The sequence below is a fragment of the Marmota monax genome, unplaced genomic scaffold (assembly GCF_021218885.2).
Source record: "Marmota monax isolate L192 unplaced genomic scaffold, Marmota_monax_Labrador192_F-V1.1 WCK01_AAM20220418_F8-fsc00003, whole genome shotgun sequence".
Classification (NCBI taxonomy): Eukaryota; Metazoa; Chordata; class Mammalia; order Rodentia; family Sciuridae; genus Marmota; species Marmota monax.
The window spans coordinates 15,192,134-15,210,269 of record NW_026694084.1 but is presented as its reverse complement, the minus strand read 5'-3'; the positions used below and the strand labels follow the sequence as shown (position 1 = coordinate 15,210,269).

The 18,136-nt window shown below is 36.1% G+C and overlaps 1 protein-coding gene across 2 annotated transcripts in view; it reads left to right on the top strand.

The window, feature by feature from the left end:
- Rspo2 (R-spondin 2) overlaps positions 1-17,156 on the top strand; it is a 141,474-nt gene extending 124,318 nt beyond the window's left edge. For both annotated transcript variants that reach the window (XM_058585678.1, XM_046464786.2), the window contains exon 6: positions 14,623-17,156. In XM_058585678.1, coding sequence (XP_058441661.1) covers positions 14,623-14,738 — 116 coding nt within the window. In that variant the 3' untranslated portion in view covers positions 14,739-17,156. The remainder of the gene's footprint in view (positions 1-14,622) is intronic.
- The last annotated feature ends 980 nt before the right edge of the window (positions 17,157-18,136 follow it).

The following is an 18,136-nucleotide window of genomic DNA, read 5'->3' as shown; positions in this document are numbered from 1 at the left end:
CTGAAGATGATGAATTAACTTATTTCCCTCCACCATGTTAGGGATCTAGACAGTAGCTAAGGGGAGGTTCATTTTTGGTTTAGTAGAGAAAACGACCTAAACATTGGGTTAGGTTGGAGGAAAGCATAACAAGTGCTATTAGTCTGTTGGCAAATGGAATCTAATCTATGCGGTCTCCATAACTCATTTGCTGGATATGAGTTGACTTTGGGAGGAAAGAAAAAGAAAAATTATGGCATTATTGTAGAATAAGGGAAATTGTTCTAAAAGGTAGTAAAGACCAGACTTTTGATATTAGTCTACATATTTACAAAATCTTTAGGGAAAACTGTCCTTGGTAGGATGTAGGGAAAGGTGTATTATTCACAAACCAGTTTTGAAAACAGTAATGAATAGGTGAGATAAAAGAGCAACATACCAAATTAAAAAGGGGGTCAAGTGAAGAATAGAATTGAAGAGAAGTAAACCAGAGTGGTTACATTAAAGTTTGGGAAGTTTCAAGTATAGAATTGATTGCTTGAAAGTAAAATACAGAGGAAAAACTTGGGAAATGCTAATAATAATTTAGAAGATAAAGACAAAGTCATAAAAATGATAAACAAGAGGATAGATATTAATAATAAAAAATTGCGGTTAAAAAAAAATCCTAGGTTTGTAGAGCCAAAGAACTCAGTATGTGAAATAGAGACACAGGCTGGTAAAGATTGAATGCAAAGAGAAATCCCACAGGTATCCTTAAGGAATCACATGCAAGGAACAAAAATCAAGTTGTCCAGTTGTCCTCAAAATTCTAGTTTTAGACTTTAAAAAGGGCGGGGGGCAGGGGAGCATGCAGTAGCATTTAAGGTTTGAAAGATAAAGAATGTCTATTTATAATAATTATAAATCATACCCAGTGAAGTCATCTTTCCTGGTGTTCATGTAACCTGATAACCTAAATTATTTCTATTGCAATATTTGCTACAAAACTTGTTTAAAACAACAACAACAAAAACTATTTAAAGTTTAGGAATCAAATCCTATCAGAAGAGTACACATCCATTCACAAGCAAAAGCCTTTAAATAGAGTGCGAGTCCAAGAGAGGATTGACAGTGCTTTTTAGGAGTCCATGCTGGGGCATTCTTCCCAGTAGGGTAATGTCTATTCACTATAGCAAATACCCCTAAATGTAGTAACTTAAAGTCAACATTGTTACCATTCATCATTGTGCTGGACCCCACTTGACAGCAGGGAGGCTCTTGCTTGGCACTGCCCTTCTGCTGTGAATTGTGAAGATGGATTGAGCTGAAGGCTTTTTGTGGTCCCATGTTTGGCTCCTGAGTGGGCATGGCTGAAACAGCTGGATATTGGTTGGGCATTTTCTGTCCCATAGTTTCTCCTTGTGGTTAGCTTGAGCTCCATCACTGATACATTGAGGCATTTTGTAAGCACTGTCCTCATCGGGCACTCAGTAATTCGTATTCTGAACACAAAGCTTTTCTCAGTTCTGTGTATTTCAAATACCTTCTCAAAGTTTGTGTCTCGTTTTTACTCTTTTTGTAAGTTGTCCTTTTAAGTTTTTTAAGACTTTGATTCACCGCAGAAGGGAGATCAGTAGGATAGACGGAAGGAACCAGGGGGAGGGAGGAGAGGAGGGAAAAGGCAAATACAGGGGAATGATATGGGTCAAGTTATGAACTGTTAACATTGTGTGCATGTAACAACACATGCCACCACTATACCGTATTAATAAAAAGTGGGGAATAAAACCCCCCACAATTGTCCTTTTGAATAGGGAATGGTAACTATATTATTATAGTTGTATATACTAATATTTTTATGGAGCTTTAAGGACTGTGTATCTTTGTCTATGTTCTACATTTTGTTAAAAGTCTTCAGTTTTTGGCATCCACATTTGAATCTCTAATCCACTTGAAAATTGATTTTTTTTTTTTTTTGGTAGATGTGAGTTGGAAAAACAATTTGTTTTCTTCCCTTTTGGGATGAACAATTTATTTAAAAGCCTGTTCTTTTTTTCATTGTCCTATCAGGTTTCAATATGTGTATGGCGGAGTCTCAGTTTTGTTCAATTGGTTTGTTTTCAATCCCTTAATCATTTCCATACCGTTTTAATTATTATTTAAATAAAGTGAGAGTAGTCAAGCTTAGAAACTATGCAATGCTTGTCTTATTTCTGTGTCAATATCTACAGTACTTTTCTTCATTGATGCAGGTATAGGCTTTAAAATTTTTTTTAGTTGACAAATAATAATTGTGTATGTTTATGACATATGATTTGATAACTTGATGCTTTGATCTCTATATACTTTATAGAAAGATTTAGTCAGGTTAATTAACATATTCATGACCTCACCAAAGTAACACAATTTTGTGGTGAGAACATTAAATATTTAGTAATTTTGAAATAAATAATACATTATCACTAACTGGTCATCATGTGGTGCAATTAATCTAATTAAACTCTATGCTATTTGATCAATACCTCTTTTCTCCCTCTCCCTTTTCCAGTGTCTGGTAATTACCTCTGTACTTGCTATTTCTATGAGATAAACTTTTTTTAGATTCCACATTTAAGTAAGACCAAACAGTCTTTATCCTTCTGTGCTGGCTTATTTCATTAATATGATGTCCTCCAATTCTATCCATATTGTGAATGACAGGGTTTCCTTGTTTTAAAGGCCATCTAATATTCCATTGTATTTATGTCTATGTATATATGTGTATAAATGTCTGTGTGTGTATCACATTTTCTTTATCCAATTATCTACGGATGCAACTTAGTTTGATTTCATATGTTGGTGGTTATGAATAGTGCTAAAATGAACAAGGGAGTATAGATAGCCCTTTGATAAACTGACTTCCATTCCTTTGGATCTATACCCAGAAGTGGAATTTCTGGGTCATATGGTGATTACAGTTTTGGTTTTTTGCGGAGCTTTCATACTACTTTCCATGAGGGTAGGGCTAAGTTACACACTCACCAGTGGTGTACGAGGGTCACCTTTTCTGCCCATCTTCACCAATACTCGTTGTCATTCATCTTTTTTAAAGTAGCCATTCTAACAGGTGTGAGGTCACACGTCATTGTGGTTTTAATTTCCCTGATGATTAGAAATGTTGAGCCTTATTAAACATATCGTTTGTCCAGGATATGTTCTCATCTCTTCTTTTGAGAAATGTCTGTTTTGATTCTTTGCCCATTTTTTTAAATTGGGCTGGTTTCTTACTATTGAGTAGTTTGAGGTCCATGGACTTTAAACTGAATTGCACTGATCCGTTTAGCTCAAGATGCAGTACAGATCCTTGAGTATTCCATGCTAAGACCATGAACAATCTGTTTTGTATCACATCACAGCTCACCGATTCTTTATATAGGTTTTTTTTTTTGGGGGGGGGAGTCCAAACTTCAGGTAATATATATATAACTGAAATTATAATGATTCTCCTTGAATAACTTCAATTCAGTAGTGATTCAATGAAGTTATTTTATTGCATCTTGATTTTTTTTTTTTTTTAACTTGTAAACTTTTGGTTTCCTGTGCTTTCCTTTAGGAGCTGAGGTGAACTAAACTGATAAGAACATAGTAACTGAAGCATGACAAGTCTGTGGGTACACATGTCTAATGGCTTCCTCTCATGATGTTTATATGTTTAACAGTCTCTGTTTTTAATGTGTGAAATGCTATTTTTAGTTGAGAACAAATAAGTCCATTAAGAGTGGGTGTTTATTAAAACAACCAGAACATGGTGATTGTTTCTTAATATCTGGTAGTCATAGGCAAAGATACTAGAATTCAAGATGATCCAGCAAGATTGTAGATCTTTAGAAACCATAGAAAATGTGATGTCTCTACTAATCATGAGGTTTGCTGAATGTTCTATTTAAAGCTTGCAGACAAATGTTTTCCCGCAGTTGAAATCCATTGCTTGGGTAGTGGGCAAAGATTTTACGGTGACCTAAACAGTTGTCTGGTCTTCACTTATAGAGGTTATTTATTTTGTCATATGCTTATTTTCCTTGTCCTGTAAAAATAATAAGCACTTGATCATCCTGGACTTATATCAAACCAATGATAGCCTCAGGCTCTATTTTATGAATTTAATGGCCCAGTCATTTAACTAAATGACAGTTTGAGGGTTTTGTAAGAGTTTGTGACTGAAAGGAGGAGAATTCCAGTGACTTCCTCTCTGGCCCTCCAGAGAGTGCACCTACACGGTAGAAAGATGAGAGGAAGGATAGCACATTGGATAAGAGCGTGAGCGTGGGACAATACTGCCACTATCATTAACTGCCTGTGGCATCTTGTAGAAAATGACAATAAAGAAAGAATCTATTTCATGGATTTTTAAAAAAAAATATAAAGTGAATTAAACCATGTAAAGCACTTGGTGTCTGGCAAGTGGCTTACACCTACATGATGATGATGTAAGGATTTGGAAGCAATTCATCGAAAGCACATCTCCACTTGGCATAGGCTTCCTTCTCTACTCCAGCTAATTATATCTTGACACCATGGTACTTGTCTTACCTGAACTGAGAGGTACTGTTTTTGTCTTCCATTTTTGAAGTGCCAACTCTGCATACTAGCTATGAAGAAGCCCCATATTTGATTGTAGTTATGTTTTCAACTGCAATTTTGTTTTCTTCTCCCTCCTCCCAGCTTTAGAATTTTTGCAAACCAACTAGTGTTCCTTTCAAAACAAACTGTTTGTTGAATAAATTGATGTTTTGTAGAGTAAATTAAGATTCTAGAACACAGGAGAAATGAATCGACTGCCCCACGAGTAACCTACAACATCTTGGCTGGAGCATCTAAGAAGGGCTCTTTGCTGAATGTCATGTTCCTCCTGACAGGGGCAGCTTGATCTTTTTTTTTTTTTTTTCTTCTCCTTGGGGCAACACCCACAAGCAGAATCCAGTGAAGGGAGTCCAGGCAGAAAGAGATTTACTTCATTTCACATTTTGCAAGGTAGATTCTCAACACAAGTGAGGAGGAGGTTGCCAAGTGTTTTGAAGCACTACGTCTCTACCCTGTTCCTAAGTCCCTTCCCTTTCTGCCACACCCTTTCAGCAGAACTGAACGCTCCAGACTTGCATGCAGTTTTAACTTCACAATTAATTACTTCTGAAGGTGAAGAAAATTCTGGACTTTTATTTGAGAGTTATTTTTGTGCTGAGGGAACCTAGATTTTAAAAATCTCTGGAGGAGTCTATCACTTTGGGCTTGGGAACTGGTTTTGGAATCATAGGGCTAAACATCTTCTTAATCCCAGGTGAAAAATAAGCATCCTGGTTTACTTTCCTCTGGGTATTACCACGGGTGCACTATTGATACTGGGTTGGAGCTGTTAAATGTGGTGTTTGACCCCAGGAAACTGAGGCTCGGAATGCCTTAACCCCAGGGAATTATAAATGTGAGAAACACTGGTTAAATCAAGGTCCATTGGGGAGCTAATGGAGCTCAGGGGAGCCCTGATGTGGAGTGGGGTTAGGTGGGAAGGTGATGCCTTCCTCTAGTATTATTAATTTGTTCAGAAAAATGATTATGAGATCAAAGGCATTTGCTGGGCACAAGGGATCCGAAGGGTACAGTGGAAATAGTACAGGTTTAAGAACCCACCAGATGTTGGTTTGAATCACTGCTGAGCTATGTGATTTTGAGTTATTTACTTAAGTTCTCTAAACCTATTTCCTCATTGGCAAAATGGAAATAATGCTTACCTTGTGAGTTGTTGCAGAATTAGAAATAATACATATGAGAAAGCCTATAAGGTACTATAACTTAGTTAGCATTCGTGGGCCAGGTATGGTATTTGGAACTTCACACCTATTTTTTTTCCACCTTTCACATCAGTTCTGAGGTGGGCATTACTGCTACTCTCAGCTTAGAAATGAGAAAAGCAAGGTTCATAAAATGTAAGAAACTAATCCAAGATCTCTAACTAGCAAAGTTATACTTTGAATCTAGGGCTGCATGACCCCAACCCCATGATATTAAACGTGCAGAAGCGGGCCCACTCTAGCCATGGGTCACTACTCACTCCAGGACTGGACCTGGAAGTGACACATTCAAGAGCTGGGCAACCATTTGACTTGTAGATGATTGAGGAATGCTGAGGGCTCCTCTTAGGAATATGTAATTGAAGCAAAGGAGACCAAAGCTGTTCTAAGAGGGAGAGGTGAACTGAAAAGTAGCAGGTTTTGTTCAGGGCCAAGGTAGCCTATGTGGCTATGTATAAAGCCAAAGTTAAGGGAGCCCAGAAAGGGCAGAAAGGTTTGTAATATGATGATTTACAAAGATGCTGTGTTTTGGTTGCTGATCACAATTGCAACCCATGTCTTTTCTCTCTCTCTTGGTTAAGTTTGAGTACTGTTGTAACTTGTTTTTTGGAAAGATTAACCAGGACTCTGTGGAACATATTGTCATTAAATAATAGCTATTTTTTAGCTATTTACAAACTATTAGAAACAGCCAAACAAAATTGCAATAGAAAGTGGCAAAGTTTATAAAGAGAGAAGTTCAAAGTGTTACAGGGGCACAGAGGAAGGGTGTGTTTGTGATCCTTTGTGAAACGTGCTTCCCTTCTCATGTTAAGTGTTCATGTGAGTACTGCTGAATAGGTGGAAGGCCTGGGCTAATCATGCATGTTCTGCTATAACCACCATGCAGAAAAAGTAGCTTTTTGCTTGCCTGTGTGTCTTTAAGGTCCATAGAAATTGGGTTGAATCCAAATTAAATAAATGCCTGCCATATGATGATAGTCTTAAATGTCATTTCTTGAACCTTTTTTTCATTTAGTTAATGGTTATTGATTTAAGACCAAAGAGAAGGTATTAAATCCTCTTGTTCTAATGGAATTATCTTAGAAGGTACACTATGTTATAATATGAAGTCAGCTCTGGAGGAACTTGAAATTCTTGTTATCCCCAAGCTCCTAATCGAATGAAAATAGTTGTATCATTTTCTCTGCGAAACCTGATGCCTTTTTTTTTTGACTTAGGAGTACCACATGAACTTAATAATTTTCTGCAAACTTTTTTTATTTTGAGTAAATTTAGAGCATGTAGCTGTTTGATAATCTGGCCGTATAGTTTGAGTACTTATCTTTTCCCATTCATCAATTGAGATTATGCATAAAGCACAGCTGATGGTAACATAGGAACCACCATCTTATGTACATATTTAAGAAACTTTGCAGATTACATTTTGCAAAGAGGTAAGCAAAAGAATAAGCAATAAGTCAATGCAATATGAATTTATAGAAAGCTTAAGTTACAGATGAGTTGTTACCTATTCAGTACTTAATGGTTCTTAAAAGATTTTTTTTTTCCCAGTTATGATAAGGTTGATAACTTTTCTCATAGAACTTGATGAGAGTAGTATTAGCTCTTTTAATGCTTTTCTGCCTTTCTTGAAAAATCAATTCTATAATTATCCTTTTTCTGGTGACCCTTTAAGGCTATAAAAGTATGTAAGAGAGAAATAGAAACCTGTGATCCAAGCCCAGCTCTGCTACTAGTTATCTGTAAGATCATCTCCAAATTTTTTGTCTCACTTGGGTTTGTGAACAAAGCTTTCCCCTAAATCACTGTTTGGATAGCAGAGTCATCATCTTAGAATTATATTCTCATTAGCCACCTTTACCCTCAGACATCTTTTTAAGAACATTCCAATTATGTTTTTCCTTGTGCGTAGATCTGGTTACTTATTGTTTAATCCACTGCAGACCTTATCTTTCACTAGAAAGAAAAAAAAAAACCTCTCCAACTTGGGTTAAAATAAAATATTTAAGAAATCAGAGGCCCAAAGCTTCCCTGAACATTAAAACAACAACAAAAATCCCCCCAAACCCTCTTATCCAATACTCTTATTAAAGTAAAAGCGAATCATTGCCCCCTTGTGGTAGAATTATGTATTCATTTCTCACACAAACTGAAATTGTGGGGAGTTTTATTTTCAGCTTTCACCCAGAAACTTTGTCCTTTATAATGAGCCAAAAGTATTTATGAATTTTAGATGGTTTTAAACCTACATCTCTTTGCTTATTCTCGGTGATCCTTGGAACATTGCTTTGTTGTTTGAAGTGCCAGATACCTAACAGCTTAAGTTAAACCAACTGGAGTGGTCAACATTTTATGGACCAAATTGGAATCTCATTTCAATTACTTTGCTGTACTCTTTATCACTTCAAGTGAGTTGGTAGGGTCTTGGAAGTACCTTATTGCCCCCTTAAGTCATTTTTATACACCAGAAGAATGATTTTTTTTTCAGAACTGTAAAATGAAAATTTAAAATGCTATGGTGGTAAACCTTAGTTAGTGTAATTAAATATAGAGCTCAGGTGATCTTCAGTATTGGCTTTCTTTCATTTTCACCATTTTGAACATGAAACAAGATTTTAAAACCCAACAGAACTTCCCATCAACAAGATAAGTATCGGATCTCATATCTAATAAAAAGTCTTTTGAAAGAAGAATTGAGAAGTCTTAATAACTGAACAAGCCATTTTGTACCATTCTGATTATAATAAAAACATGACAAATACTTAGGACAGTAACAGAGCCAGCCACTTTCTGTTCAGTTCATGGGTTTATTGAATCATAAATTAGTGTGATCTACATAGGTAGTATTCTGAATTCTGATATTTTGAATGACTTTCATGTTTGAATGTTTAGAGAAGTCCATTTTGTCAGCTATTTTGATTTCCAACAGTTCTCACATTCTACCAATAGCCTTGTAAAAAGAACAACTACTCGAAAGTTATCTCTACATTGTAGGTTTTTAAAACACATGTTTTTTTATGAAGATGAAATGACTAAGTGACCACTTGGAAGATTGTCAAGTGATCACTTGAAATTCAAGATGCCCACTAAACTCTCCTTAGTAGGTGGCTTGTTGTTTTTCAACACTTTAATATTCTGCAGACAAACCAATAAATGTTATTTTTTTTCTCAGAACATTTGATCAGCACAACCAATCATTAAAGCATTAGCTGTTGCTGGTCCTTTCAAAAGATAGCTATCTGTGAAATCTTTTTAGTGAAAAGAGGTATATTTCTAAAAAACCAGATGGATGTTACTAAAAATGGCACTTGAAGAACTTTGCACTATGAATAAGAAGGATCCCGTATTAGTTCATTTGCTTTATACTTTCTACCTTACCTGCACTTCTGACTCTCAAGCCGATGTAAATAATAATCTGTATACTTGAAAAGTGCAAAGAGATTTTAAATGTTCCCACCACAGATAAGTTCATGAGGTGATGGATGTGTTAATTAGCTTTAGCTGTTTCACTACACACACACACACACACACACACACAAACATTGTAGACCACAAATATATACAATCTTTACTTTTCAATTAAATATTGTTCTGAATAAGGGACAGTGAAAAGATTTTTATCTGAGGCTATTTGAGACATCTGTGGTAGATCCTAGGTGTGCTCATCATATTGTCTACTTGCACCTATTTGGATTCCTTTCCAGATTTAGGGTGGTGGGAAGGCTTTATGAACTAACATCCATTCTCGTTGTCTGAAGGGTTTAGGTCAGTAGTTCTTAATCTTTGATATCTTCGATCCAGATATCAGCAATTGCTGCACAGAAGAATCTGCTCAACACCACATTGAGTGCATTTGTATTACAGGCAAAGTTTTAGAGACATGCAATAGTAGTACTGTTGTAGAGAAATTTTAATTGCTCTGACCTTAAAATATGCAATACTCCAATTCATAGTTGAAAGCACCGTTTATTGCTTCAGTAATCATAAAAAGAAGAGGTCATGAAAAATTGCAGTTGGACATTTAGGTAATTTACAGTTTTTTCAGTATTATACTAAATACCTCCATGTATAAATCTTTGTTCAAGTTTAGATTATTTTCCTAGGATAGATTCCTAGATCCCAGTCAGAAGTTATGAATATTTTTTAGTGCTTTGGTACACATTGCCAGATGGCTTTGCAGAAAGACTATCAATTTTATATTCTTTTAATCGATTCCAATGCCTGTCTTGCCACATTCTTACCAGCTTTAGGTATTTTTACTTTTAAAAATCTTTGCACTGACATCTCATTTCATTTAGTAGTTTGAATTGTTTATATTTATTAGCTACTTTTTATGAATTGTATTTAGGTCTTTTGTTTATTTTTGTGAGCTTTTAAAATATTTTAGGAACCACCTGGCATTTTTCCAGAGAATCATTCATCATTCTTAAATAAATACATTTCTGTTGCTACTTATTCTTGTGCAAACTCAAATTGCCCATATGAGAAAAAAAAATTGCCTAATTGCTATTCATTGTCTACAATTCAGACCGTAGACTCAAGATTTGGAGCAAACTTTTCTGCTCCAGAGTATCCTCTAAAGTATAGCAAGATTCACCAGAGTGGTGGATAAACAGGCTTTGACATCCATCAATTTTAGCAACTTTAAAAGGATGCCTCAGTCTCTGAACTGATTCCTGAGTGTCCAAGGTGAAATTATAAAGGCAATGATATCCAGAGCATCAAAAATTTCTCCAAATTTAAGCAGTTAGCCTGGTCTTAGATGATCACTGTTGTCATAGTCCTAATTATAGTTCAATACATTTGTCATGTGGTTTACCTTCTCTTGTTTGTATGTATATGTATGGAGGTAGTATGATGTGTATGTAAACCTGTATATTTTTTATAATTATACTGAATTTTTTTTCAGTTATTTTCCATCACATTTACCCTCACAAAGTCTTTCTAAAAACAGTATTTAGTAGGAAACCCTACCCAAACCTCTGTGCCTTACTGATGAAAGCACAGAAACTTTTGCTCCAATGATGCATAGATTCTTACCTGGAACCTAGTGAGAGGGAAACCATTTGAAGACCTTCCTTGAATTTGGGAACTTGGGAAAGAATGATTTTGGTATCTAACTGGCCGTCTAGTCAGTATTTTCATAGTTTCACATAATTCATGGGTCTGCCTTATACATTGGTGCAGAATAATGTCCCCTGTTTCTGATTCTAAAGGCAGCAATCCACAGCTAGATGTTGGGAGTATTTCCATGAGGGGTTGTTCATTTCTTGCTGCAGCTGAGTTGATGAGCTATTCCCTTGGAACACTTCCACATGTGTGCAAGTCAGTGTGATCATGTTGGTTAGACTGTGGCTTTGATAATCTTATTCTTGATGTGATGTTTTACATGTTTCCTCTCATTGCTGGAAAACGACTTTGTTCCATAATGTCCCATACCTAGCTAGTGAAACATAATAATTGTTTTTTATTTTACAAATGAAGAAACCAAGCATCATGAATAGAATTCCTTACCAGACAACTCAGTTACATGACTATTCTCAGTTAGAGAGCTTCTTCCCCAGAGGTTGCCTTTCCCCATTAAATCACCCTGAATTCCCTAAACGTGGCAATATTTAAATCAGTTGTCATTCTTGTGTCCACATAACAGAGCTTAAAAGATCTGTTCTTGAAGAGATCTTGAAGAGAGTCACTCTGTAATGATCTGCTGAAGCCACTACATTCCCAAAGCATTCACAAAAACTGTGCAGAATTTGTCACTAGAGTGAATATGCTGGAGGCTGACAATCTGCTCATAAAATAAAATTTGGTGTGGTGGGTATCTAATAGGGCAGTATTCTAAATCTTCTTTCATAAACTTGAGAATAAGAAGAGCTAAATTTCCATTTGGGTGACTAGTATATCATACTTAAAATCCTTCCTGTGTAGCACAAATATCTTGAGAATGTGTGATGATCCAAAGTCTAGAAGTCATCCTCCAAGTGTCATCTTATATCCACAGATGAAAAGAAATGAAGAATAGAAATTAGCATACTTGCAAGCCCAATAGAATTTACTTTCATTATATATTTTTGTTGGCATTGATCTTCATGATAGATTTTCAAAAACATAATAAATTTGAGTTCAGAATAAAACATATGTAAATCCTTTCTATACCTTATGTTTTAATATTTCTTATTACATTGAGTTGAGTTTAAAGTCAGAACAAACTATTATGGACCAAAAAATATTTTCAGTTAATTTAGGCCTGTCTGTGGTCACATGTTGGCTAACCATCTTAAATCTTTGGTATTTGCAATATATTCTACATGTGAAATGGGACTGGCCAGAAGTAAAACCAACCAAACAATAGCAGAGATGTCATTCAAAAGAGGTTGCTGAGAAAAATCTTTAGGATTGTCATCAGGAGCCCGAAAACATTATTAGTTGGAATTGGTATCACATTACCTATTGTCAAAGGAATAAATTGTACAATTTGAAAAATTTTATATGAATAAGTATTCAGAAGCAATGCTGAAATTCTGGAAGAGATACCAAATGTCTCATGCAAATATTGAGTAACTTCCCTGTTACACAATATCATATCAGCTCACAAACCCAATAACCATTTCATATTCACAGTTATATCAGAATAATAAATTGGGTGACACAAAATAGGCCATCTCAAAGGAGAGCTTGTAGTCATTTTGTATAAATTTTCCATTAAAGTAGGGCACATATAATTTTCAACTATATAGTCATGAAGAATTGAAATTGTGAATATGAAATGCTTTTGTTAAATAGCATTCATTATAGTTTTCTTCTAGCAGAACACTTTAAGAATCTAGTTAGCCTATTTTTCCATTCACTTAATTTTGATTTGCTTTTAAAAGAAACTCTAGGCTTTATATAAACGATGCATAAACCAAATGAATTTTTTAAATGTAGCCAACAATGATTTTTTTTAAACTAAGGAGTTTTGTAGTTTATTTACTGAGAAAACTTTGTAAAACTTTATAATTGAAGATTCTTTTAAAATATCCTATTTTATGTTAGGTATTCCTCTCTGCCCTCATTAGGTGTGTCTCATCATTAGAGATAATGTTACTAAATAGTTGTAACTTTACAGCTGCTCTGATTAATGATGGCTTGGACTAAGGTTTCATTGGGTAGGATTAACTATGTTTAAAGATGGCAAAATGCCATTATAACATTAATGCCAGATTTTAATGAGAACCAGAAGTTAACTTTAAGGACCTTTATAATTTAATATGAGGGCATGATCATGTTCTCATTATTTTAATGTAGTGTCCTATTAAAGTAAGTTATTCTTTTTATCTTTTTTTGTAGCAATAAAAATGTTTGCCTAGCAATCTATTGAAAATCGACATGTGCCAATCACTGTGCTAGGGTCTTAAAGAATGTGACCATTTTCTATCCTCCATGGAAACAGATCCTTTCTGATCAGAAAATGAGAAGTGCCTCCCTTAATTTAGAAATCTCAGGCCTCCCTTAATCTTGGATGGCTCTGGCCTCCTAAGACATGTATTTAGCTAATCTGGTTTCTTTTGTTATCAGTCACCGTCTCTACTGCCTAGATTGCAATGAAAAGGTCTACAATAGTGAGTTTTGTATGTGTGGGGAGGTTGAAGAGTATCAATTAGAATTGGATGTGCATCAGTGGTGCTGATTACTGTGGCATCTAGTGGCTGCACCCCACAGGAACAGAAAGCAAGCTTTGTAGAACTAAGAAATCCCACAGAGGTGGGGACTGTAGGAGAGGGAGAATAACTATAGAATGTTTTCCAAGTTGACTGAAGAATCTTTCTGTGCTGAAGGTGTACAGCAGTGACTTACCTTCTGTAAAATACCAGGGATTCTAAAAGCCCTTTTCTCTCCTATAAATCCCACGGATCCTATGTGGTTAGAACCTACAGAGGGCAGTGGACCAAAACCAAATGTCTTGTGCTCCTAATTTTTTTTTCTTCCTTCAATCTTATGCATACGTATATGCAAAGAAATGCTGAAACCCTCTACATTAAGACTATAGACCATAACCACAAAGTATAAGACGTACAATATGGCAGAGGGAAAACTGTACCCCAAAACTCCTGGTGGAGGAAAGCCAACTATTTAGTTTGTGGTCTGGGCTTCCTAGTTGCTAAGACAAGAAAAAAGGAATAAGTTGGTGTGATTTTTCTGGTAGTAAAACAGTATATCAGAATAAACAAGTGTTCTTTTTGTTCGTGAACAGCTTGTCTAGGAGTTTAGAAAAGAACCCATAGACACATAACGTTGTCCCCATGAATTGTTATAGAAAGTTAAAAAGCATGGCACATATGTCATTTCACATACTGGTGTTTGGAGAACGTAAAGGGAGTAATGTTAACAGCAAGACTCCCTTCCTCTGGGACAGGGAGAGGGTAGTTTGAAACTTCTGGTATATTTACTGTAGATAGGTGCTTATTTTCTTTCGATCCACTGACATGTGGAGCAGTAGAAAGATGTAAAGATGTCTAGTAAAGGGTAGCATTGTTAAAAGTAGGAGGGGATAAATGGAATTTTTGTGGCAGGATGATATTTGAAAGACTGATCTGGCCGCTGGGAGGTTTTTAAATATGCCAGTTCCCTGTAACAGGAAGATCAGTCTCTGTTTTAGACAGCATATCCAATTTAGTAAATTATTATTATTCCGTCAAAATTAATGTGAACAATTTTCTCTTTGAGGCTGCTTTTTCCATAGGTGATGTTTTCCAGATGGGCTTGGTGCAAAACTCACAATGTTTTGTGTTTTCTTTCCTAAAGAAAGGGCCTTTTCTGACGTCTCTCCTTTTTAATTCTCCTTCCCCCATTGTAGGGAAGAGAACACCCAAGGCAAAGGAGAAGAGGAACAAGAAGAAGAAGAGGAAGCTGATAGAAAGGGCTCAAGAGCAACACAGTGTCTTCCTAGCTACAGACAGAGCAAACCAATAAGAGATGTGTATGGTGTCTGGGGGCGGGGGTGTTGTTTTTGCAAAGGTGCACAAAGCTACTCTCCACTCCTGCACACTGGTGTACAGTGTTCTTAGTAACATTGTGAAAGGAGGAGCCCCAAGCATGGTCTCTGGGTTATTTATGCTTTGATTTGAATCTGGAGCCTGCAAAGGCAGGAGCTCATTGACCTTAACCAGTGGAAGCTGTTATAAGTGCATGACCTGTGATTGACTGGGTGCATGCGGGCACTGCGGACATGCGGGAGGTGAGGCTGTTGGCCACCACTGGAGAAGGCACTTGTGCCTATTTATGTGAAAGAAGATGCTCAGCAGACGAAGTGCTATTCACTTGTGACCTTTATTTCTCACATTGTGCATTTTCAAGGATAAATGTCCGTGGATATTTGCTTAGCGTTACCACATGGTGTTCTCAAGCATCTGTGACCTGCAAACTGTCCTGTGATGTGGCTGCTTTTTAGCTGGGGATATACAACAGAAATTCCTGTTCAGTTTCAGTGCAGTGCTAACATGTACATATTCTGCTGGGGCTACATACAAAGTCCTATTTACTGTATATTTATGCTTTCTTGTGTGTAATAAGTCATACCTGATTAATATGATGTCACTTTGTTTCTAGTGATTTCTAACCATTGTCTGGTAAAATGACTTAGTTTTGCAAATTGACAAATGTTTTGTTGCCTCTTGGAACTTGTTTTTGTGTGTTTGGGCTTATTTCTCATTGTAAAGATAGGATAAGCTAATTTGTACATAGTCAAATGACTGGTGTCAAAGTTTCAGTATCAGCAGACCTTCCCCAGTCCGTGTGTCCCACAAAAAAAGCAGCATGTGACATCTGGCCATCAGAAGCCAGAACTCTGAGTCTATTATGTGATGGCTTTATGAAGCATGAAGAACTATATGCAACTGTAGTACTCACAGTGTAGTTTATTTCTGACTTACAAAAAAAAAGGTAACCCAATCCCTGACTTTTAATGGCACCTACCAATATTCTTGGCCCTCTCTAAATTTGTATCATGAAACCAGGAACAGAATTGAGGAGAAAAGTGGTTGAATTGCTACAACTGCTGGTCAGATGTAAACAGATTTCCAGTAAGCCAGAATCTATTTCATATCCAAAACGGAGGAACATGATAGAAACTTCCCAGTTGACTTACAGAGCAGTTGTTTCATAAACATCACGGTCCACTCAGGGCAACAGGTTATTAGTTAAAAATTGGCTTCTTTTAAAAACATCGTTACCTTACTGACTGATCCAGGAGAAAATTAGGACACAAAATAAATGGTTGTAGATTATTGAGGAAATAACCAAAGTAAGGTAAAACCCTTTTTTCACCTTGCATTGGCAAAACTACCTCTTCATTTTTGTTAACGTTTGAGTAAAAAGCATCTTACGGATACGTATAAATGTCATATGCATCATTATGAAAATATTGCTATGAGATGATAATAAGCCATATATGAATGTTGTATACAACTTTAGGGTTTGCATTTAATCCTAAAGTGCTCACCTCCTTTCATGTCTATTTACACTATATTCCTATTTACTAAGTGGGGAGGGGTCTCCTTTATATAGTGCTTCATTGTTAATAAGTTGATGCCTGTTCTGTTTCTGTTCTTTTGTGCATTAAAAACTATAAAATTAATTTTTGTGGATTTTTTTACTTCAGGAATACATTTAAGAAAAATGCAATATTTTTATAGCCCTGCCTCCAAATAATGGTCCTTAAAATTTTTTTAAATCGACTAGTATTATTTCTAGGGTAAGTTTCACTATAAATTATAGTAGTTAAAAGTGACAATTTGAGACCCAGAGTGCTTGAGTTCCAATCCGGAGTGGACTGGGATAAATCTCTCCAGGATAGTTTTGGTATCTGTGGAGATCACAGTACTACATGCATGTAGGGCTGTGTTTTAAGGACTAAAATGTGTAGTCAGATTGCCATTCATGTAGATTCCACATCAGTGTACTCAACCGTGAATCAAGAATATTTGAAAAAAAATTTGTACTGAACATGTACACTGTCATTGCCTAAATAATACAGTATGACAACTATTTATGTAGCATTTACATCATATTAAGAGTTGCAAGTAATCTAGAGACAATTTAAAATAAATGGGAGGATATGCATTTTATGCAGATACACCATTTGATATGATTCAAGCATCTTTGGATTTTTGTCATCCAGAGGGACTCCTGGAACCAATGCTGCACAGATACCAAGGGACAACTATGAGAATTGTCTTTTGAGGAATATATTTGGTGAAATGTAAAAAGTGCTCATCACAGCATGGTATATTTTAAGTACTACACAAGTTATTACCTGTTATCTTGTCCATTGGACATTTTGTTCTTTCAAAAATATTTCTCCTTACCAACAATATATTTATGAAAATTTCAGTATCTTTAAATTTATTGATTGGTGCCTAGCCATTATTTGCTAAAACTTACATTCTCATGGGAATTTATTTACATCTACTTGATTTCTGTCTCCCTGTTGTAAACAACATATATAAACTGAACTCATTACATGTAGTTGGGATACAGTCAGGGAGATAAAACAATAAGTATTTCAAACAGGAAATTTAACATAAATTGATTATGCAGGTGATACATGAGTCAAGAAACCAAGACGGATTACCAGGACAACCTAGAGAGTAGCAGCAACAGGAAGCTTCTGTCACCCTTAGGGTGAAAAGGGTTACCCAAAAGGTAGAATTTCCAGAACTCAGATGCCCAGGCTCCCCAAAGAGAATTAGATAGCTGGGGCAGGAGCTGGAACCAAGGACAGAAAGCTTGTCTGGTAGGAACTGAAGTCCTAGAAGTGATCTGGTCACTATGAGAAATATTGCTTGAGCCAAAGTGAGAGGGAAAAAATATGGACGTCTCCCTTTCCCTCAGTGTCTGCCATTGTCCAAACTGTCGAAAAACCAGTGGGCAAAGGATTCTGGGTAACACAATGTTCCGTGATACAGAGGGTAACTCTAAGAGCAAACAGATGATCAGCAGAACCACCAAGGCCTGTCTCCAAAATTACTCCTCTTCCAGCCTTCATAGTTAAAAGTATCTTTTATCTACTTTGTTGCTTAAACAAAGGCCCTTGTATTTATCATTGACTTCCGTGGTTCCCTGTATAGGATCAATTGCTAAATTCTAATGAATCTGCCTTAGAGACATCTCTTTACTTTCTTTCCATCTCTTCCTCTTTTTTTGTCCTAGGCCTGGTTCTCTGTCTCTCTAGGTTATTTTATTATTCCTAAATATTATTCTCATCCCTGGCTTACCTTCCTCCAATTATACCTTTGTTTTTGCCAGTTGTCTTATCTGTCCAGCTGTTATTTTGCTAAATACCTCCCTGTTCCTTAGTCTTTAAATTTTTC